This window comes from Ptychodera flava, chromosome 20 (assembly GCF_041260155.1).
Source record: "Ptychodera flava strain L36383 chromosome 20, AS_Pfla_20210202, whole genome shotgun sequence".
Taxonomy (NCBI): domain Eukaryota; kingdom Metazoa; phylum Hemichordata; class Enteropneusta; family Ptychoderidae; genus Ptychodera; species Ptychodera flava.
In genome coordinates this window covers 1,617,699-1,633,868 of record NC_091947.1, presented here as the reverse complement: position 1 = coordinate 1,633,868, position 16,170 = coordinate 1,617,699, and the positions used below count along the sequence as shown (strand labels likewise).

Sequence of the window (16,170 nt, the reverse complement as noted above, 5' to 3'; positions counted from 1 at the left end):
GTGATCAAAAACACTGAGAAGTGTCAGAATAAAAGATTAAGGAAAGGGAATTTCAACTTTAAGAATATTATCATATTTTCTGTCTGTCCAAGTTAAAATGAATTAACAGCATAAAGTCTTGAAAAAATTGAACCACAAGCCACTGTACACGTACACTGTACGAAAAATGAAATTCAAGTTGTGCACCATGATCAGCTGTGACGATTAGCAAGCTGAAGTGTCAACAACTTCAGAAGTACAGGAGTGATGATCACCCATGGAGAGACTTCTAGCCGAGTGTAATCCGTAACAACCATTGTTATTTTTGTTTGTTACTGAATTGTTGACTTTTCAAATCTCTCACAGCTAAAGCTGATTATGGAAGTTGTGGCAATTTAACTGTCACATTTATCCTTAGGATCACATTCTACAGTGAGAATGTTTGCAAATTTAACATCGACTTTGATTTCTTCTGAACATGATCTTTTTCCTGTTTTTTGGGGGTTCTTTTTCCTGTTTTTTACAGTGAAACCATCCTCTGTGACTCAGTAAACACTTCAAATATAAAAAGCAGTGAATGCCAGTAACTTTAACAAGCTTGAAAACCAGGTCCCTTTACAAAATTTGAATAATCTCTGAGATTTCTGATTTGCACAAATAGTATTACTGAAGTTTCTCACAACATTATTGTATCTGATAATCATAATGGGCATCATTTTAACCAGTATAACAGATGCCAACCTTGGTGCTGCAGAAAGTTGTTGGTAAAGTTTAGTTTGTCTAGTTCAATTAGCCGAGAGCATAATGAATAGTGATGTCTCTGGGGATTAATCCACTGATTGACAAATTTCAAAGGCAGTCACTTTCCTTTCCGTCCTACATTTAGGCTTCATCAATGCAAGCAAAACAAGCAAAGCTTTTCTTTTATAGTCTCCTTCCCATAGCTGAGGGGATGCAGACAAAAAGGAGCTGGTATTTAAAGATCCGACACCTTTCTGGTGAGATTTAATGTGAAAGGTGTTTGTCTGAACAAAGTGAAAGGGCTGGAATACTCTACCATAATGGCACTTCACTCAGACAGATAAATGTATTGTCAAAGGCTTATCCAGGTACTTTTCTGTTCTCAATCACAATATGATTGTATGATGTTATGCCCTTTAATGAACAGACCGACATTTTCAACAAGAGTTCTGACCATCAAAATCGTGGCAAAATTGTGATAAATAATACATTAACTGATCTATTAGGAATGCCGCATAGAACCTAATGGCTTAAACTTTTTGGAAATTTGTAAAAGTGCACAGTCATGCAAATATATAAAGATAGGTTGCTGCAGGCAATGAACCTTTAGCCTGAATGTTTGTTTCTTGTCAACAACAGATCAACACTTTGATTGTTGAAATGGACATATAATGGGGGGAGGGGGGCTTGCAAAAAATACCCTTGAACATTTAGAATTTAAGGAATTAAAGCAATGCCTCAGAATGTTCACAATAACCTTATTGAAAATTTGAGGAATCAAACAATCTCTACTTTAGGATCTATCTGTCATTTCAATACCAAAAACATCTGATAGATCCTGTGTACACAAAAGAAAATGAAACTCTCTCTCTCTCTCTCTCTCTCTCTCTCTCTCTCTCTCTCTCTCTCTCTCTCTCTCTCTCTCTCTCTCACACACCACACATACACACACACACACACATACACATTGAAAATCTTAATCAAATGAAGTAATCAAACTGTAAAGAAGAAATATTATTTTCCATGACAATATACTCACAATTCCGAGTCTTCATCGACGAGACTGCACTCTTGGTTTCCAAGATAGACCCTATTTGAAAATAAAAACATCACATACATTGTATACACGAAAAGTGATACATAAGCGGGGGATAAGCCAACATATTCACCTTTAGCTGCAGTACAGTAGCTCGAGGTTTTGCCACAGTCACTCGTGAGCTATTCAGCTCTTGGACTATTCGCCCCATAGACGAGTGTACATAATATATAAACGAGAAAACACTCGTCTACGGGGCGAATAGTCCAAGAGCTGAATAGCTCACGAGTGACTGTGGTTTTGCCTGGGTATTTGGGTCGAAATTAGCCCTGCGTACGATGCTGTGTGTTCCGCTACAGCTAATCGCCCCGCTCACCACAGCATCGTACGCAGGGCTAGATCGAAATATCATACATTGGCCATCGTAACAGGTGAGCGCTTCTCGTATCTCCAAGTTTTCCATAAATTCATAACCAGCGATCGAATCGACCATAACCAGTGCCCTGTATGATAACCAGGGCTTTTCGAAACTTCCGCCATTATCACACACTGCATTGTGGGTATCAAACACATTATGTATATCCTGGCTCTTCGCTTCAGCGCTTATGTACGCACTGCACGGTTGGGAAATGATCAGATACGTGTCACGGAAGTGGTTTTGCGTAAAAATAAACTTTCTTCTTTATTATCATGCATCTGATGCATGCGCTTTATACCTGATGAAATTTGAATGAGCAATCCTCGGCCCTACCTTGAAATCGTCTCGCTTGGAATGTCCTCTTCATCTTCATCATAATCGTCCTTGGTTACAATATATTGGTCCGTAATGATCTTGCCCTGTACGTTGAGCAATGTTCCTAACATCAAAGATGAAGATGCAAAACTTGTTGTCATTTATTAAGGACTTATATAATATGATCCCTTGAATGGAACAATTGATTTCACAAAAGCTAATAATGAATTATACCACCTTTTATTTTAATCACACGTGATTTTTAACTGCAGCTGTGTCTCGTAACAAATTTATCAGCGAGGGCGAGAATAAGGTCTTACCTGGTAAACCAGATTTCGGAGTCACTGCAGTGATTGTTGGTGAGACGTCGGTCTTGTACTAAAATGAATTTTACAAAATAGGTAAATATTGACTAGATATCATTATTGATCGATAAAGCGTTAAATAATTGATCTGATGCATTTCGGAAGAAAGATCGACATTTTGGTGCATACTTTATCGTTGAGAGTGAATTGGACAGAGAGAGGGGAGATAGAAACAGGGAGAGGGGAGCGGGAGGGGGTAGAGATGGGTGGGAATATATTTTCTCTTGTTTGACATGCAGGGCTCGAAATTAGCGGTAGTCCCGCGTCCACAGACTACCAACTTTTCCCTGGGGCTACCAAAGTCCATGAAATGGTAGCCCACACAGACTACCAAAGCCTGGGACATGAAATACTTGGCGTGCGATGTCCGTCACTTTCGGACGAGCTAAATGCAGTCAACATGCAGTTTCATTTGTTTGAAGCAATTATCCTTTCATCTGTGAAGAGTTTTTTCTGATGACTATTACAATTTTCACTGCTATGTTGTTGTTTTCACAAGATACAGAGCGTTTGATACTAGAATGTTGAGTTGCTTTTCCGTGTGCAGTCTTTGCATGACAGTTCACACTATATGCCGTTGATCGGCAGCATACAAGACGTCCAATTGTGTCAAGTTTTGGGGTTTTGATGCTGAAATTTCACAAAACTGTCACTTCTATATCAAGAGATTGTGTAATCAGTTTGATTTGAAATAGTAATATAAAACACTGTGTCAGTTAAGCTTGGCTGAGTTTCGCTGTCTTTTATCTATGGTTGTCGATCAGTATCAATGTATTACGTTCTGTATAGAGAGACTCGGGTGTAACAAGGCATGCCAGTTCATAAAGATCATGAGAACATTTTTTTTTTCTGTTTTTCTTTACTCAAGTTACAATTTCTTTGGATGTACAAGCTGATTTTGAAAGTGATAGAAAGTGTTAAAATGTGCACAAATAGCATAAATTAAGCGTTCGTGAACATAACATGGGGTTTCTCGAGTTGACGCCCTCAGACTAGTTTTACTGCTATTTTGTGTTGCTGAAGCGGGGCTTATACTCGGACGAGTACGGTATCCCTAAAGTAAAATATTCATGGACTACCAGCGATTGTCACTGGGCTACCAACTTCAGAAAATGGTAGCCCAAGTGCACTACCAGGGTAAAAAGTTAATTTCGAGCCCTGACATGTGTTGGTTGATGAGTTCATTATGGGGAAATCGTTGGTCCCAAACACCCACACGTTAGAATCGATGCATGCTTACTTCAAATTGGCAGTCGGAGGCTCTGTCGCAATAGTCTTCAATGGTATCACCGTTTACTTTGATGAATACTGTGTACAGGCCGGCAGGGGCTCTCCTGTGAAAAGGAAAGAAAGAGTTCCATCGTTATGTCACGCTCTTTGTCTTTTCCTTCGCTGGCGATTGGTGAACACACAATACATTCCATCGGGCATTGCGATAATTTGGCCGTAACGGATAATTTAATTGTCGTGTGACCGGCCCTTGAAATTGGTAACCCCTAGGGCTTATCATCAGGTCTGAGTTCAGGCCATGAATGCTTGCTGTTGGTTGGTTCCGCCTATGTCAAAGGAAAATGAAGGGCAAATTCACATAAAGGAGAACTAAAAACTTTAGCGGGGGAAACCTGGACTTCATTTATATAAATGCATAACTGAAAATCAGTTATTAAATACATGTTCCTCGGCAGCTTGAACCGTCCGCAAGAGTGGGCAAAAAAATCCCTGTTGTATAATTCTTTCTTGCTTACTTACTTACAGGACAGAAAACGAAACCTTACCGGTGATCGGGTTATTCCTGATGTTCATCAGAGAGATAAAAGCTTTCTCACAAGCCGAAACCACAAAGTGCGGCGTGACAGCGAGGTTACGTGTTATGCATGTCCAAAATGTGAATATACATTGACCTATAGTGTCAGCAATCTTGTCTCTTTCTATCAATTTGGAAACAAAAAAATTGAACCGGCCCAACGCTGAGCATTTTCCTACCAATTTTGTACGGTTTATTTTACGGGACTGACATTTTTGTATTGAAAATACTTTTTCAGTGTGCATAAAGTAAAGATGAGTGGTGGAAATTACGTACTGAGTGGTGCAGACTATCTGCTTTTCGTTAGTGTCGTACAGAATGACGTCACATATCACCGAGGTCGTTGCCGTCCTAAGGAAAACTTCATTCCCGACTGTGTAGTCCTTACCATACTGCAACGAATCTTTAGTGAAACCTGAAAAGTACAAAAGAAAGAGTGGAGTACAGCATATGTTCTTCTGCCATCGCCGGCGTAAATAGGATCAATATCTTAAACTTATATGAGCACTGCTGGTGTTTGTTTGTTTTTTGTTTTGTTTTGTTTTTTGAAATTCTGAGGTTTTAACACATATTTATTTCTTCCAATAGGGCGGTAAATGTGAATGATACGGATGATATGGTAAATTCGAGTGATCATCTTTTGTCGACAACATCCTCGATTGAGTTTCATTACCATACTGTCATGTCGAGGGTAAGGAGCTACCGGAAAATCTCGCTTTTTCGCTTTCGTTGTCTTAATCTTTTGTTGTGCAACAAATATACAAGCGGCGCTTGAACGTGCTGTCAGCAACGCCATTAAATATATTGCTTTTTGGGAAACCATAGTCTGTCCCTGAGAGGTTTTCGCTATTCATTTGGGGAAAATGTAGCACATTCACAATCTGTGTTTGGCTTCAATCCAGTTCGCTCTCAACTACAATTTGAGGGAGGAGATTGTATTAAAATCTGATAATCTAGTGGATAAACTACTTAATCGACGAAAGATTAAACGTATTTCAGTATATTCCAGTGTTTATTGGAGCATAAACTGGGCATTAAGCTTATCATTTCACTAACTTGCGATGAGGACTTCCCAATACCAATTTTAATGTCTATTTAATGAAAGTAACAATTGTTTTGTGAACTTTAAAAGAGTTAATCGACGTTCTGGAACCCCTTAAAACAAGTCGATTCTTTCCATCGATTGTCTAAAACGACGGAAGATCCGGTTTGTTTAACCATAGACAATGGACTCCGCTGTGTATGGTGTAACTGTACGTATGACTGCACACTGTGACTGTATGTATGTATGTATGTATGTATGTATGTATGTATGTATGTATGTATGTATGTATGTATGTATGTATGTATGTATGTATGTATGTATGTATGTATGTATGTGTGTGTGTCACGATGAAGTTTCTTTGACAGTGATATAAGACAGACTGCAATTGGTGACGTCAGCATCTGGCGTTTCAAAAGTACTCTCATCAATAAGCGAGTTCGATGAAGCCTTTGATTTGTCTTTTTTAAGGTTTTAGTGAATCAATTATTGAAAGATGTGAACTCAAAGGGAACTTGATTGTAGAAAGACAGTCGTAAGTTCGATTGCAGCAAAGAATACTGGGATATTTTGAAAGACGCTGGTGTAGCATATTTGCATTCTCTTTTCCATAGATATATATCACATACTTATATAAAAAGGAACTTTGTAATGTTGCGAAGTCCAGAAATCCATCTTATTTTTCAAATTAGGAGTAACAGCCCCTTGGTGATCCTAAACTCGACAACTTTTCATATTTTTGTTGAGTATCAAGTTTTAAACAAGTTATCAAGGTCTGGGAATGGTTGACCAGTGGGTTTAAATATATATTGGTCTTGACCCCGTGCACTTTATATGGAATGAGTCTAACCGAGGATACATCAACACTTGCACTAGCACGCTGGGGTTGCAGACAATCTCGACAAGTTTGCTATTCTTCAGCCTTTACGAGCATGCAGATAATAAACAAAATAAATCAGCTACTTCGCGTTTGTTAGGTTCGTTGAGGAAACACAAACCTAAACCCGTAAATCAAACTGAAATTATCCCGTAGCTGTGAAAACGGACTGTGACAAGGTCGTATTCTTGATACAGACTTTCACTCACTGAGTGCGATTTGTTGATGTGCCCAATCTTGAAACGATCGCTTGACTCGAATCAACTTTGAATTGTCATAAGAATCGATGTCTTACCTGATCCCCTGATGGTGAGTACGGTCGCCCCACGGATGCTCCCTGACGATGGCGACAGCGAATCAACTTTATAAACAGCGTCTGCGGCGAAGGTTACTGTTGAGAAGAAATATATACAATATATCATAATGCACACATTTAAAATGGTCTTTTTATGAGACAAATAACCTATACCACATAAAACAACACAAACACACCCGAATTAGTGACGGAAAGGGCCCCGGCATCTTAACTTTATATCTAAAAATAGTTACTGACATCAACAAAGTTTCCTTTAAGGTTGATTTCACAACAGCTTCCTCGATGAGAGAAGAAACTTCGTGTTGTTTGTGAACTTCCAGCAGCATCATCGGTGTGGGATGCGCCATTAACATTAGATATGCTGATATCATATACAATTATATACAAAATATCTCCAGTGATAGAATATTTTCGAAGCACACGGCAATGTGGACAGACACTGTTTTTACTGTCTATATGGTAATCAGTCAGACAACAAAAGAGTTGAGAGTGAATTGAAAAGAATTCAACACGTATTGTTTTATTGGTCTCGATCAAAGCGGGCTGAGACTGTGACAAACAACCTTCGCTAATTATATGACAAACGTCACGGTAACCGTCGACCATCCCGCCCGGTTGTCCAGTACTCCTACTTAATTCGGACATCTGAGCATAGACACGCTACGAAGATGTAAAGCAGGGCATTTAGTTACCAAGCCATTTTCCAACAGACGTGAAATTTACTCTGAGACTAGGACGGACCGTTCTTTGTGCATCGTAGAAAACACCGTGCGTGGAGCCACGACTGGTCACAATGCATGATGGGTAGCGCCTTGAACGCAGCGGTCACCAATCCCTGATTCTTGCGTTGGTGATAACTGACATTGACTCCATTCGTATGATAGAGATCATTTGTTTTCCCTTAAAAATCATGTCCAGTATATCAAAATCTGCCCCTTGAGAGAAATGCCATCCGTACGTGGAGTGGACGTTTCTGACATAAGCGTTAATTGTCAGTTTATTGAATATCGTTTACTTTGATACAAATAAAGCCTGATACATAGCTTTAACTGCATGTAAAAGTACACATTATTTGGTTTAATCATCTGGATACAGCCTTAATCTGCCCAGCTCAGATTATATGCACTATCAGTAGTCTGATATTAGGCGACAAGACATCAATTCTTCTTCTACTCGGAAATTCAAAACTTGTCGCATTATTTTCATAATTAAAATTTAATAAAAGACTTTTACTTGTTTCGTGTTACACACAATAGGACCATCCGATGGGCATCTGATCAATATACATTATTACTACGAACGCAAAATTACAAAGAAAAATATTTTTAAAAATAATTTTGGAACCACCTAAACGAGCAAGAAAATGAGATCGCAAATCAACGGTCTGTTTTAACGTGGTCATGCTGGAATGGGTTGAGAAATAACAAGAAAATCAGTTTGTAAAACTGATTCTTCTGTTTTCCCATAAAAGAGAGACTGGGAGAGACTGTGGTAAAAGTTTATTCTATTTTATTGTAACTTGACGTCAGAATAGTAGTTGTGGTGACGTCATTTCGAAATTAAAGTTAGATTTTATTTCTTTTTTTCGTTTAATACAACATCAGGTCACCGTACCAAGGGGAGACATGCCTGCATTAACGCGATTTGCCTTGCCAAGTTTGCATCAAGCACGTGAAAGTCACGTGAAGTTCTGAGTCGCTAGAGTTTCATTAATTGAACGTACGTGCCTTTAAATGTCCGTATTTGAAAGTTAGTAAAAAATTTCACAACTTTGACTTTTTCGAATGCCTGACGAATAAATAGCAATAAGATAAACCGAGCACGTGTTCACGGTCGTCATGACTCCCGATAATCGCCGAGACGCGAATTCACGATAATCATTTTAATATCGTATGGTGTGACTGTCCCAGTGTAACTTGCTACGCTGTACGTGTGCGGACACAGCAACACTCGCTGCGCCCTCAAACATGTTTTAGATTAGTCGTCATAAAATTTTCAAAGCCCTCGACGCATACATCGGTTGCCATGGCGTTGCCTTGTCCTCCATGTCTATGTTTATTTTCATGGGATTATCTCCAATCACGACTCTGAATACGTAGGCCCTACTGGTTGCCATGGGTTGACGCGCCATCAGCACGGCCAGGCGTCAGATTGTGTCGCATTTCACTGCTAAAATGGCTCGTTCCGGTTGGATAGCTTTGTAGTCTTCGAATTGCTTTATATTGCTAGTTTGATGTGTTAATAAGCTATTTTTTATAAACTGCCTAAACTACTAACTTCCAAAAGGCAAGCTATAACGATGATCACAACCGATAATTGAAGATCACGAGGTCGATGGCGTACAGCATGTGAGGTACGCAAAAACTGTTAGAAAATTTGTAAAAGTTTTATGCACGAAACGACATACCAGTTTGATGAACTAGTTTTGATTGAAACTGTTGAAATTCTTGATTTTTAGTTTATTGGTGTTCTCCTTGGTTCAATAACATTGCCATTAGTCCATTTTAAGGATCGATGAGTGCTCATCTTTATAACAGAGGGATTGTGATTTGTATGAAAGGGAACTTTAAGAAAGGCATTTCGCAAAGTCCAACAACAAAAAGTTTGAAAACATTGAGTAGTTTGATAGACAACAACAAATCTCTCTTATACCGTCCACAAAAATTGAAGGCAAGGACTATTAACTTAATTGATTGTATTACAGTCATTCAAATCACCCAGGCGCTTACTGAAAATTGACGACTGCATAATACCTGGGACGTAATTTTCAACAACCTATATATATATATACCTTCGCCTTTAGGTATGTTTCGGTTCAAGATCAATATATAATCAACGCATGATTCTTTCCAATTGGTGGTTTCCTATGAGATCTTAAAATAGGTGACGATTTAGTGTTTATGCACAGAATACATTAGTCTCTTCGTGAATTTCACTATTAAAAACTTCAAATATGTAACTAATTCATCTAAGTCATAAAACCGATGCCATTTTCATGCTGAATATAGTCTATAGGTTTGTTTTACTATAGACTAATAAACTTGAAGTGCCAAAGCATCCGTGCTCATGTTATAATCGCCCTTCAAAGAATTCAATGCCTTTTCCTTTTATCATTTACCCACAGCTTGCCACTTCACAAACAAACAAAATCAATCAACGAAGTATGGTGTCCGATCTCATGCCCTTTCTACCGTTTCAAAAACCAAGAAGCGATAACAATGTCTCTCACGTCGTTTCTTTACCTTGAACAAGTTCTATGGTTCTAATTTCCCCAATGACTTTATTGTGGTTTGCACCTGCCATTGTTGTTTTACCCTCTGGTACGTGCAGTATGGGGGCAGGCTCGAGTGCGGTGACCGAGACAGGAGTAATTCTGAATGGCCATCATTTATACTTTACAATGCATTATTTGAGTAGTAAATCATACCTCCATTGATGCTTTTCAAAGGCCTTAAACCATTAGCAAGTTTAGGTCGTGAGAAATAATTTACTTCCATGATGTTGTGGTGCTTGTTTGTCCAAGAAACGACGGATTTTCATCTGAGATAGTTTTCACCGCGGAAGAACATGTAGTTCAATGTGAGGACAACTTTAAGCTGCCTCTCAGCATGCATTAAACTTTCTCGAACAATTTTTCAAAGACAGCTTTGCGAAAGTTGACTCTGATGACCCTCTCTGTCGTATTTTGAACTTTAAAGACCTCTATTGTTTTGTTAAGAATTTAAGTCTTTTATTTGTAAATTGCCTTCTGGGTTTCGGAGACTTCTGTCAGGCTCAAATATCGGGTCAAAGTGACCGTGTAAGCGCAACCCCCAAGGTTAGTAAAGTTAATACTGAACGTTTCAGAAACTACATCGTGTATATGTTTGCACACGTGGACACACTAATGAAATTAAAATTCATGGATCCGCACGCAGGTAAATAATAGATACATAGATAGATAGATAGATAGATACATAGATAGATACATAGATAGATACATAGATAGATACATAGATAGATACATAGATAGATACATAGATAGATAGATAGATAGATAGATAGATACATACATACATACATACATACATACATGCATGCATGCATGCATGCATGCATGCATGCATGCATGCATGCATGCATGCATGCAGCATACATACATACATACATACATACATACACACATACATACATACATACATACATACATACATACATACATACATACATACATACATACATACATACATACATACATACATACATACATACATACATACATACATACATACATACATACATACATACATACATACATACATACATACATACATACATACATACATAGAGGAAAAAGTAAAGAGACATTCAAGGGCAAAAGAAATGTGGAAAGGAGTAACCAATAATTGATCTAACTATCATAGGATGAGAATGAAGTTCGTTCTTAATGCTGACAAAGCTGGAGCTATTCGATCAAATCGAGATGGCTGAGATGGGCACAGCTTCCCGTCTAACGCTTTGCATTTACACTACGCTGTGGGTGAACACACCTGACGACCTCTGGAACCCTTCGTCATTTTTACTGCCGAGTGATGCATGCTATCGATTAAATTGTAGGGGAAACATGGCGACAAAAGTTTGGCTTATTGAGGGGATTGGGTTCGAACAAGAACAAAAGTTACTTTCGTTACGAGCAATAATATTGGGGGATAGCTGAACACTTCAGAGAAAACAGTAATAATATCTTGCAAGCTTTCCCAGTAAATCGTCTTTACTGCCAAACTTGACTTTGCATACCGTTCTGGTAAATTATGGTGAACGCTTTAAGATATTCCGTTGTCTCCACGAAATTCTCTGGGTTTCTTTTGTGAATACATGATCTCTCCCGAAGGCAGCCAGCATTTGCATGTTTGACTTTCCGCGGCTATCTATACCTTATAGACAACTACACTTCATCATACAGTGCAAATAGTCAGGCGGGTAGATCATCGTGAAAGATAGTGAAGATAATTCCGATATATATAGGAGATGCCATATAGAGGTAGAATACAGGGCCCGTACGCTAAGTTCATGTTCCGTCAAATATGTGACGTAATATCTAGGTAGATAGTATGTCATTTGACTTGTTATATTCGTAGCATTTTCCAATGAATGGGTTATTTGGAAAACCGTGCAAGAGTTTGTAGGTACGTGAAAGATACATTACCTGTTGGCTACAAAATGAGTGTTTGTGCAACTTCAACGTACATATATCTTCCACCGTTGCAAGAAGAATATGTTCCACCTCGTTTGCCCCGATGCTCTTGTCTATTAACCCACTTACAAATATTTGCGTATCTTCTTTCAGCATAAAGGAATGATACTCCCCTTTTGTTATCTCCACGTATCAAAATAAGCTTCTGGTTCCGATTTTTCTTGTGTGTACATGCGAGAAGTAGCTGGACATGGTGCTAAACGAACCGTGCTTTTCGCGATTAAAAACAAGTTGTTCATTTGTAATTTTGCGGTGAGTAAGACCATGGAGGGTGGCCTTGAAGTTTAAATAGTGGTCCAAAACTGACGAACGTTAGGGGCCGTACAAAGTGTGGATAAAAACTTTTGGAGGCTTTCCGTTCAGGCCGTAACAGTTTTTGTGCATGCACTCCGAGGGCAAAAGGGCGACTTTGTTTTTGCGATGGTCTAAGAATGTAAATACAGTTGTCTCGAACAGTTTACAAAATTGTGTCTCCAGCGACGCCACGTCCTAAGAATGCAGACAGACGTTCATTGTCTGCTGAGCAAAAACAGTATACCCATAAATCAGCGCGGTAAAATTATACAATTTTATGACTATTCATGCATATCCAACAGAAATTTTATCGTACCTGCCTTTGATAAGTTGTATAAAAATCACTTCCCATTGAATAAATGGAGCAAGTATCGAAAAGACGTGTGAAAGTGCATCGTCGATGATTCGGAGATATCTCAGGTTTTAGTGCTAACTGAGATACTTGTAGTCTGCCAGCTTTAGAACATTTAATCCGTGCCTTAACTAATGGCTTTGAAATCCAAGCAAAACCGACGACGAAGTATGGAAGTAGCTATGTTTACACATACAACTCTGTTGATCCAAGACAAGTGGAAATTTCACAGAATAGACAATATTACAGATAGATTTACGTCGACCTGTCTTCACTATCGATTTTGGAGACAAGTACCACGTTATGAGGTGCCAAACTCTGTGTGCAAGTTCTTTGGTAGCCACTTTGCACAGCAACTTTGAAGAGGTTCATTTCGTGTCACCTTGTACTTGTTTCACCGATGTGACTACACACTGAACGTTTTGCTCAAATTGAAACTTTTCGGTGCGGTACATGTTTACTCTGGAAAACCACAAACCACAAGGTTGGTGGGACATTGAGGCAAGAAGTCAAGCAAAACAAAGGTCTTCTAAGTATGCACAGTTACAAAACAGTAAGCTCATCAAGTAACGTTGCACAACAACGGATGTTTTGCTTCAAGGATCACAGGTTCTGTGCGAGTTCCAAGGAGTGATCGAGCGAACTCATTTCTGCCGAGTTTCTGTCCGTGATTTGCTGGCCGATATGTGCAGGCTTACCGGAAAGCACTCGAAACAAGATTGGAACTAATTTGGGATAATTGAATGGTGAAGTAATGTCGATTTAATCTACAAATGTTATCTCATCTGCTTTTCTTTTTGTATTACACACTTGTTTTTATGAGTAATTTGCAATATTGCAACATTCAGCTATATGACACCTAACACTTTTGAAAAAATTGCAAAGTATGAAAATCCAATTATCCCAAATTAGTTCCAATCGTGTTTCGAGGAAAATGTGCATGAAAGCAACGGAGATGAATGTATCACTGCCGAGAGTGGGATCCATTCTGAACAGGTTTTGACGGCTTGAACGGCTTGCGATCAATGAAAGATAACGAAAATCGATGAGAAATTCTTTACGCTCCGAGACGCCGACCGCTGAGTAAACTATAATCCCGTTATTTGACGAGCATTTTACGGCTTTTTATCAACCGATTCTGACATTCAATGTCAAGTCGCCTTTGCCAAGCGTCCGATAAATTCAGCACACATACACTCGTGACATTTAGCAATGCCTACCTACGATCCCCCTGCATGGAATTAATCTGCAAGTTATGCCTGCAATGTGAATGCCACGAAATGTTTAGGGAAAGAAGCGTGGTCAAAAGACTGGTCAATGATAACCTTCAGAAAGTTTAAAAGGTGTCATGAACCGACGGGCTTCTTGCGCTGTGTGCACTATCTGCCAATAATCCTACTGTAAAAGCTACGATAATCTCTTTAGTCACCCAGATCGTATTGCTGCTGTTTCTCACCGTACATTTTGAATAATCCTTTTCGAAACTACTTGTTGGATCGCGGGACATGTTATCGCTTCTTGTATTTTAAACAGAACTATTGACAGAGTCTGTAAATCGTACATTTAGAAAAAAAAACTCAAACGATATGCCGTTTATGAATCGTTTGTTTCAGAGCAAAGTGAAAATATACAATTGAAATTACCTGTTTGTAGGTGACACAACAGTTGGAGTACTATTGAAGTCCAAATCGTACGAGACATGGCGGCGGTGAACCAGAAAACCCTGTCAAAAAGATACACTTCTAAAGTCTGCGTCCTCTCATTACAATGGTTGGGAATCTATCGTAAAACGTGCAGGTTGTTGCTAGTCGTCAACTGTCAGATGCAGTAGTATGACTGAGCGAGTCTGCGTCGATGTTTAACTTTTCAACATGAGAAGCGTGAATGGTGATGGTACGCAACAAGCGCCCCGCAAGACAATGTCTTCACAAAAGAGGGCCAATGTGATGAGAACCCTCAACTGAACGCCCCTTCTACACTGCGGACGTGCCTGGCTCCACAGGTAAATTTGCATAACAATCACCCACCTGTTGTCACCGTTGCCAGACAACACTCGTGACGTAAGCACATAAAGTTTACGGTTTCGAATTCTCGGAGAACTTTCCCACTCTCGACGAGACAACTCCTCTCAAAAATGCATTGTTCGCTAAAGTTTGGCTCAAGAATTGTCTTTAGCAAAACGGAGCAATCACTGCGGTACTGGAGGGTCTGGTCGACCGGAAGTATCATCCGTTGATCTCACCTTCATTGAAAAATAAAATACGTTGGTGACAGAGAGAATTGCGTACATAATGACGACATGAAACAGTCTTTCAAAGGAAATTCACCTTCAATGCGTAATATTATCTTCAGAAAAACAGTACTTGTCCCAAATTTTCACTAGATTTTTGTTATCACTGGGAAATGAAATATATCGATCGTCTACGGTGGTGCATTCAACCATAGACCCTCGAGAAATTTCTCGAGGGTCTATGATTCAACAAAACAGAGGAAAAGGTGGACTCAACCGAGTAAGGTGCATGGATGGTTGCGTTCATAACAATAGGCGTTCATTATGCCTTTTTAAAGGTATTATTCCATATATATGTTTTGGCTGACTAAAGCCGCCATAAACTCGCGAGCTTCAACCTCGGGCCTACTAATACTGCTAATAGTCGGGTCAACCAAATTTGGTGCGTCAGGCATATTTCACCGGTGTAAAAGTTTTGACACAAGGACGAGGTGTCAATTCACACGCATGGCAGTTAGATAACAAGTTTTAATTTACACTGACTGTTTATTTAATTAGCTTGCGTTTATACATTGTACATTCCAGACCGTATTACTACAAATTAAAAAAAGTTAAACGTCAAAGCGACAATTCATAAAGGAAGAGGTATGTATACAACAAGTGGAACTATAGAAACAGGAGGGGCAAAAGACGTACTGTATGGCCGGTTTGTGGGCATCTAGTCAAGATGTCACCAATTAATAGTGAACAAGTCGGTTTATTGTTGTAAGTCACCGAAATCTTGTGACATTTTTGCTCCTCCAAATTTATCGCTTTGGAAGCTAACAAAGCCGTCTATTGTAGTCAAGGGTTATTGTTATATGAGAGACGCTACAGTCTACAAGATAATATATTGTTCCAATGAGGCGTGTGATCATATCTGGATCTCCTTTTGCACCAATTGCCCTCCTACTCAGCCTGCTGACTTTTCTCAGTACATGGCTTCTTTAGAAACACCAGCCTGTGCCAACACGACTGTTTTACGGACAGCCTGATTGAACGCGGATTGAACAACTCCACATGATCGAGCTCGAGTCGCCATAAGACTAGAGGCAAAAGTTTCAGAGGGCCTTCTACTCAGATCTTCTACTTGAAGTGCGAACTTTCGTCGCAGCACACCCCAATCCAA

General features: G+C 39.2%; 1 protein-coding gene across 1 annotated transcript in view; it reads right to left on the bottom strand.

Moving 5' to 3' along the window:
* Window positions 1-14,707, bottom strand: part of LOC139120512 (fibrocystin-L-like) — an 80,177-nt gene extending 65,470 nt beyond the window's left edge. Inside the window, exons 1-7 of the mRNA XM_070684974.1 lie at window positions 14,416-14,707; window positions 6,873-6,968; window positions 4,935-5,073; window positions 4,095-4,188; window positions 2,810-2,867; window positions 2,508-2,613; window positions 1,760-1,810 (exon numbers count right to left, since the gene is read on the bottom strand). Coding sequence (XP_070541075.1) covers window positions 1,760-1,810; window positions 2,508-2,613; window positions 2,810-2,867; window positions 4,095-4,188; window positions 4,935-5,073; window positions 6,873-6,968; window positions 14,416-14,473 — 602 coding nt within the window. The 5' untranslated portion in view covers window positions 14,474-14,707. The remainder of the gene's footprint in view (window positions 1-1,759; window positions 1,811-2,507; window positions 2,614-2,809; window positions 2,868-4,094; window positions 4,189-4,934; window positions 5,074-6,872; window positions 6,969-14,415) is intronic.
* Between the last annotated feature and the right edge of the window lie 1,463 nt (window positions 14,708-16,170).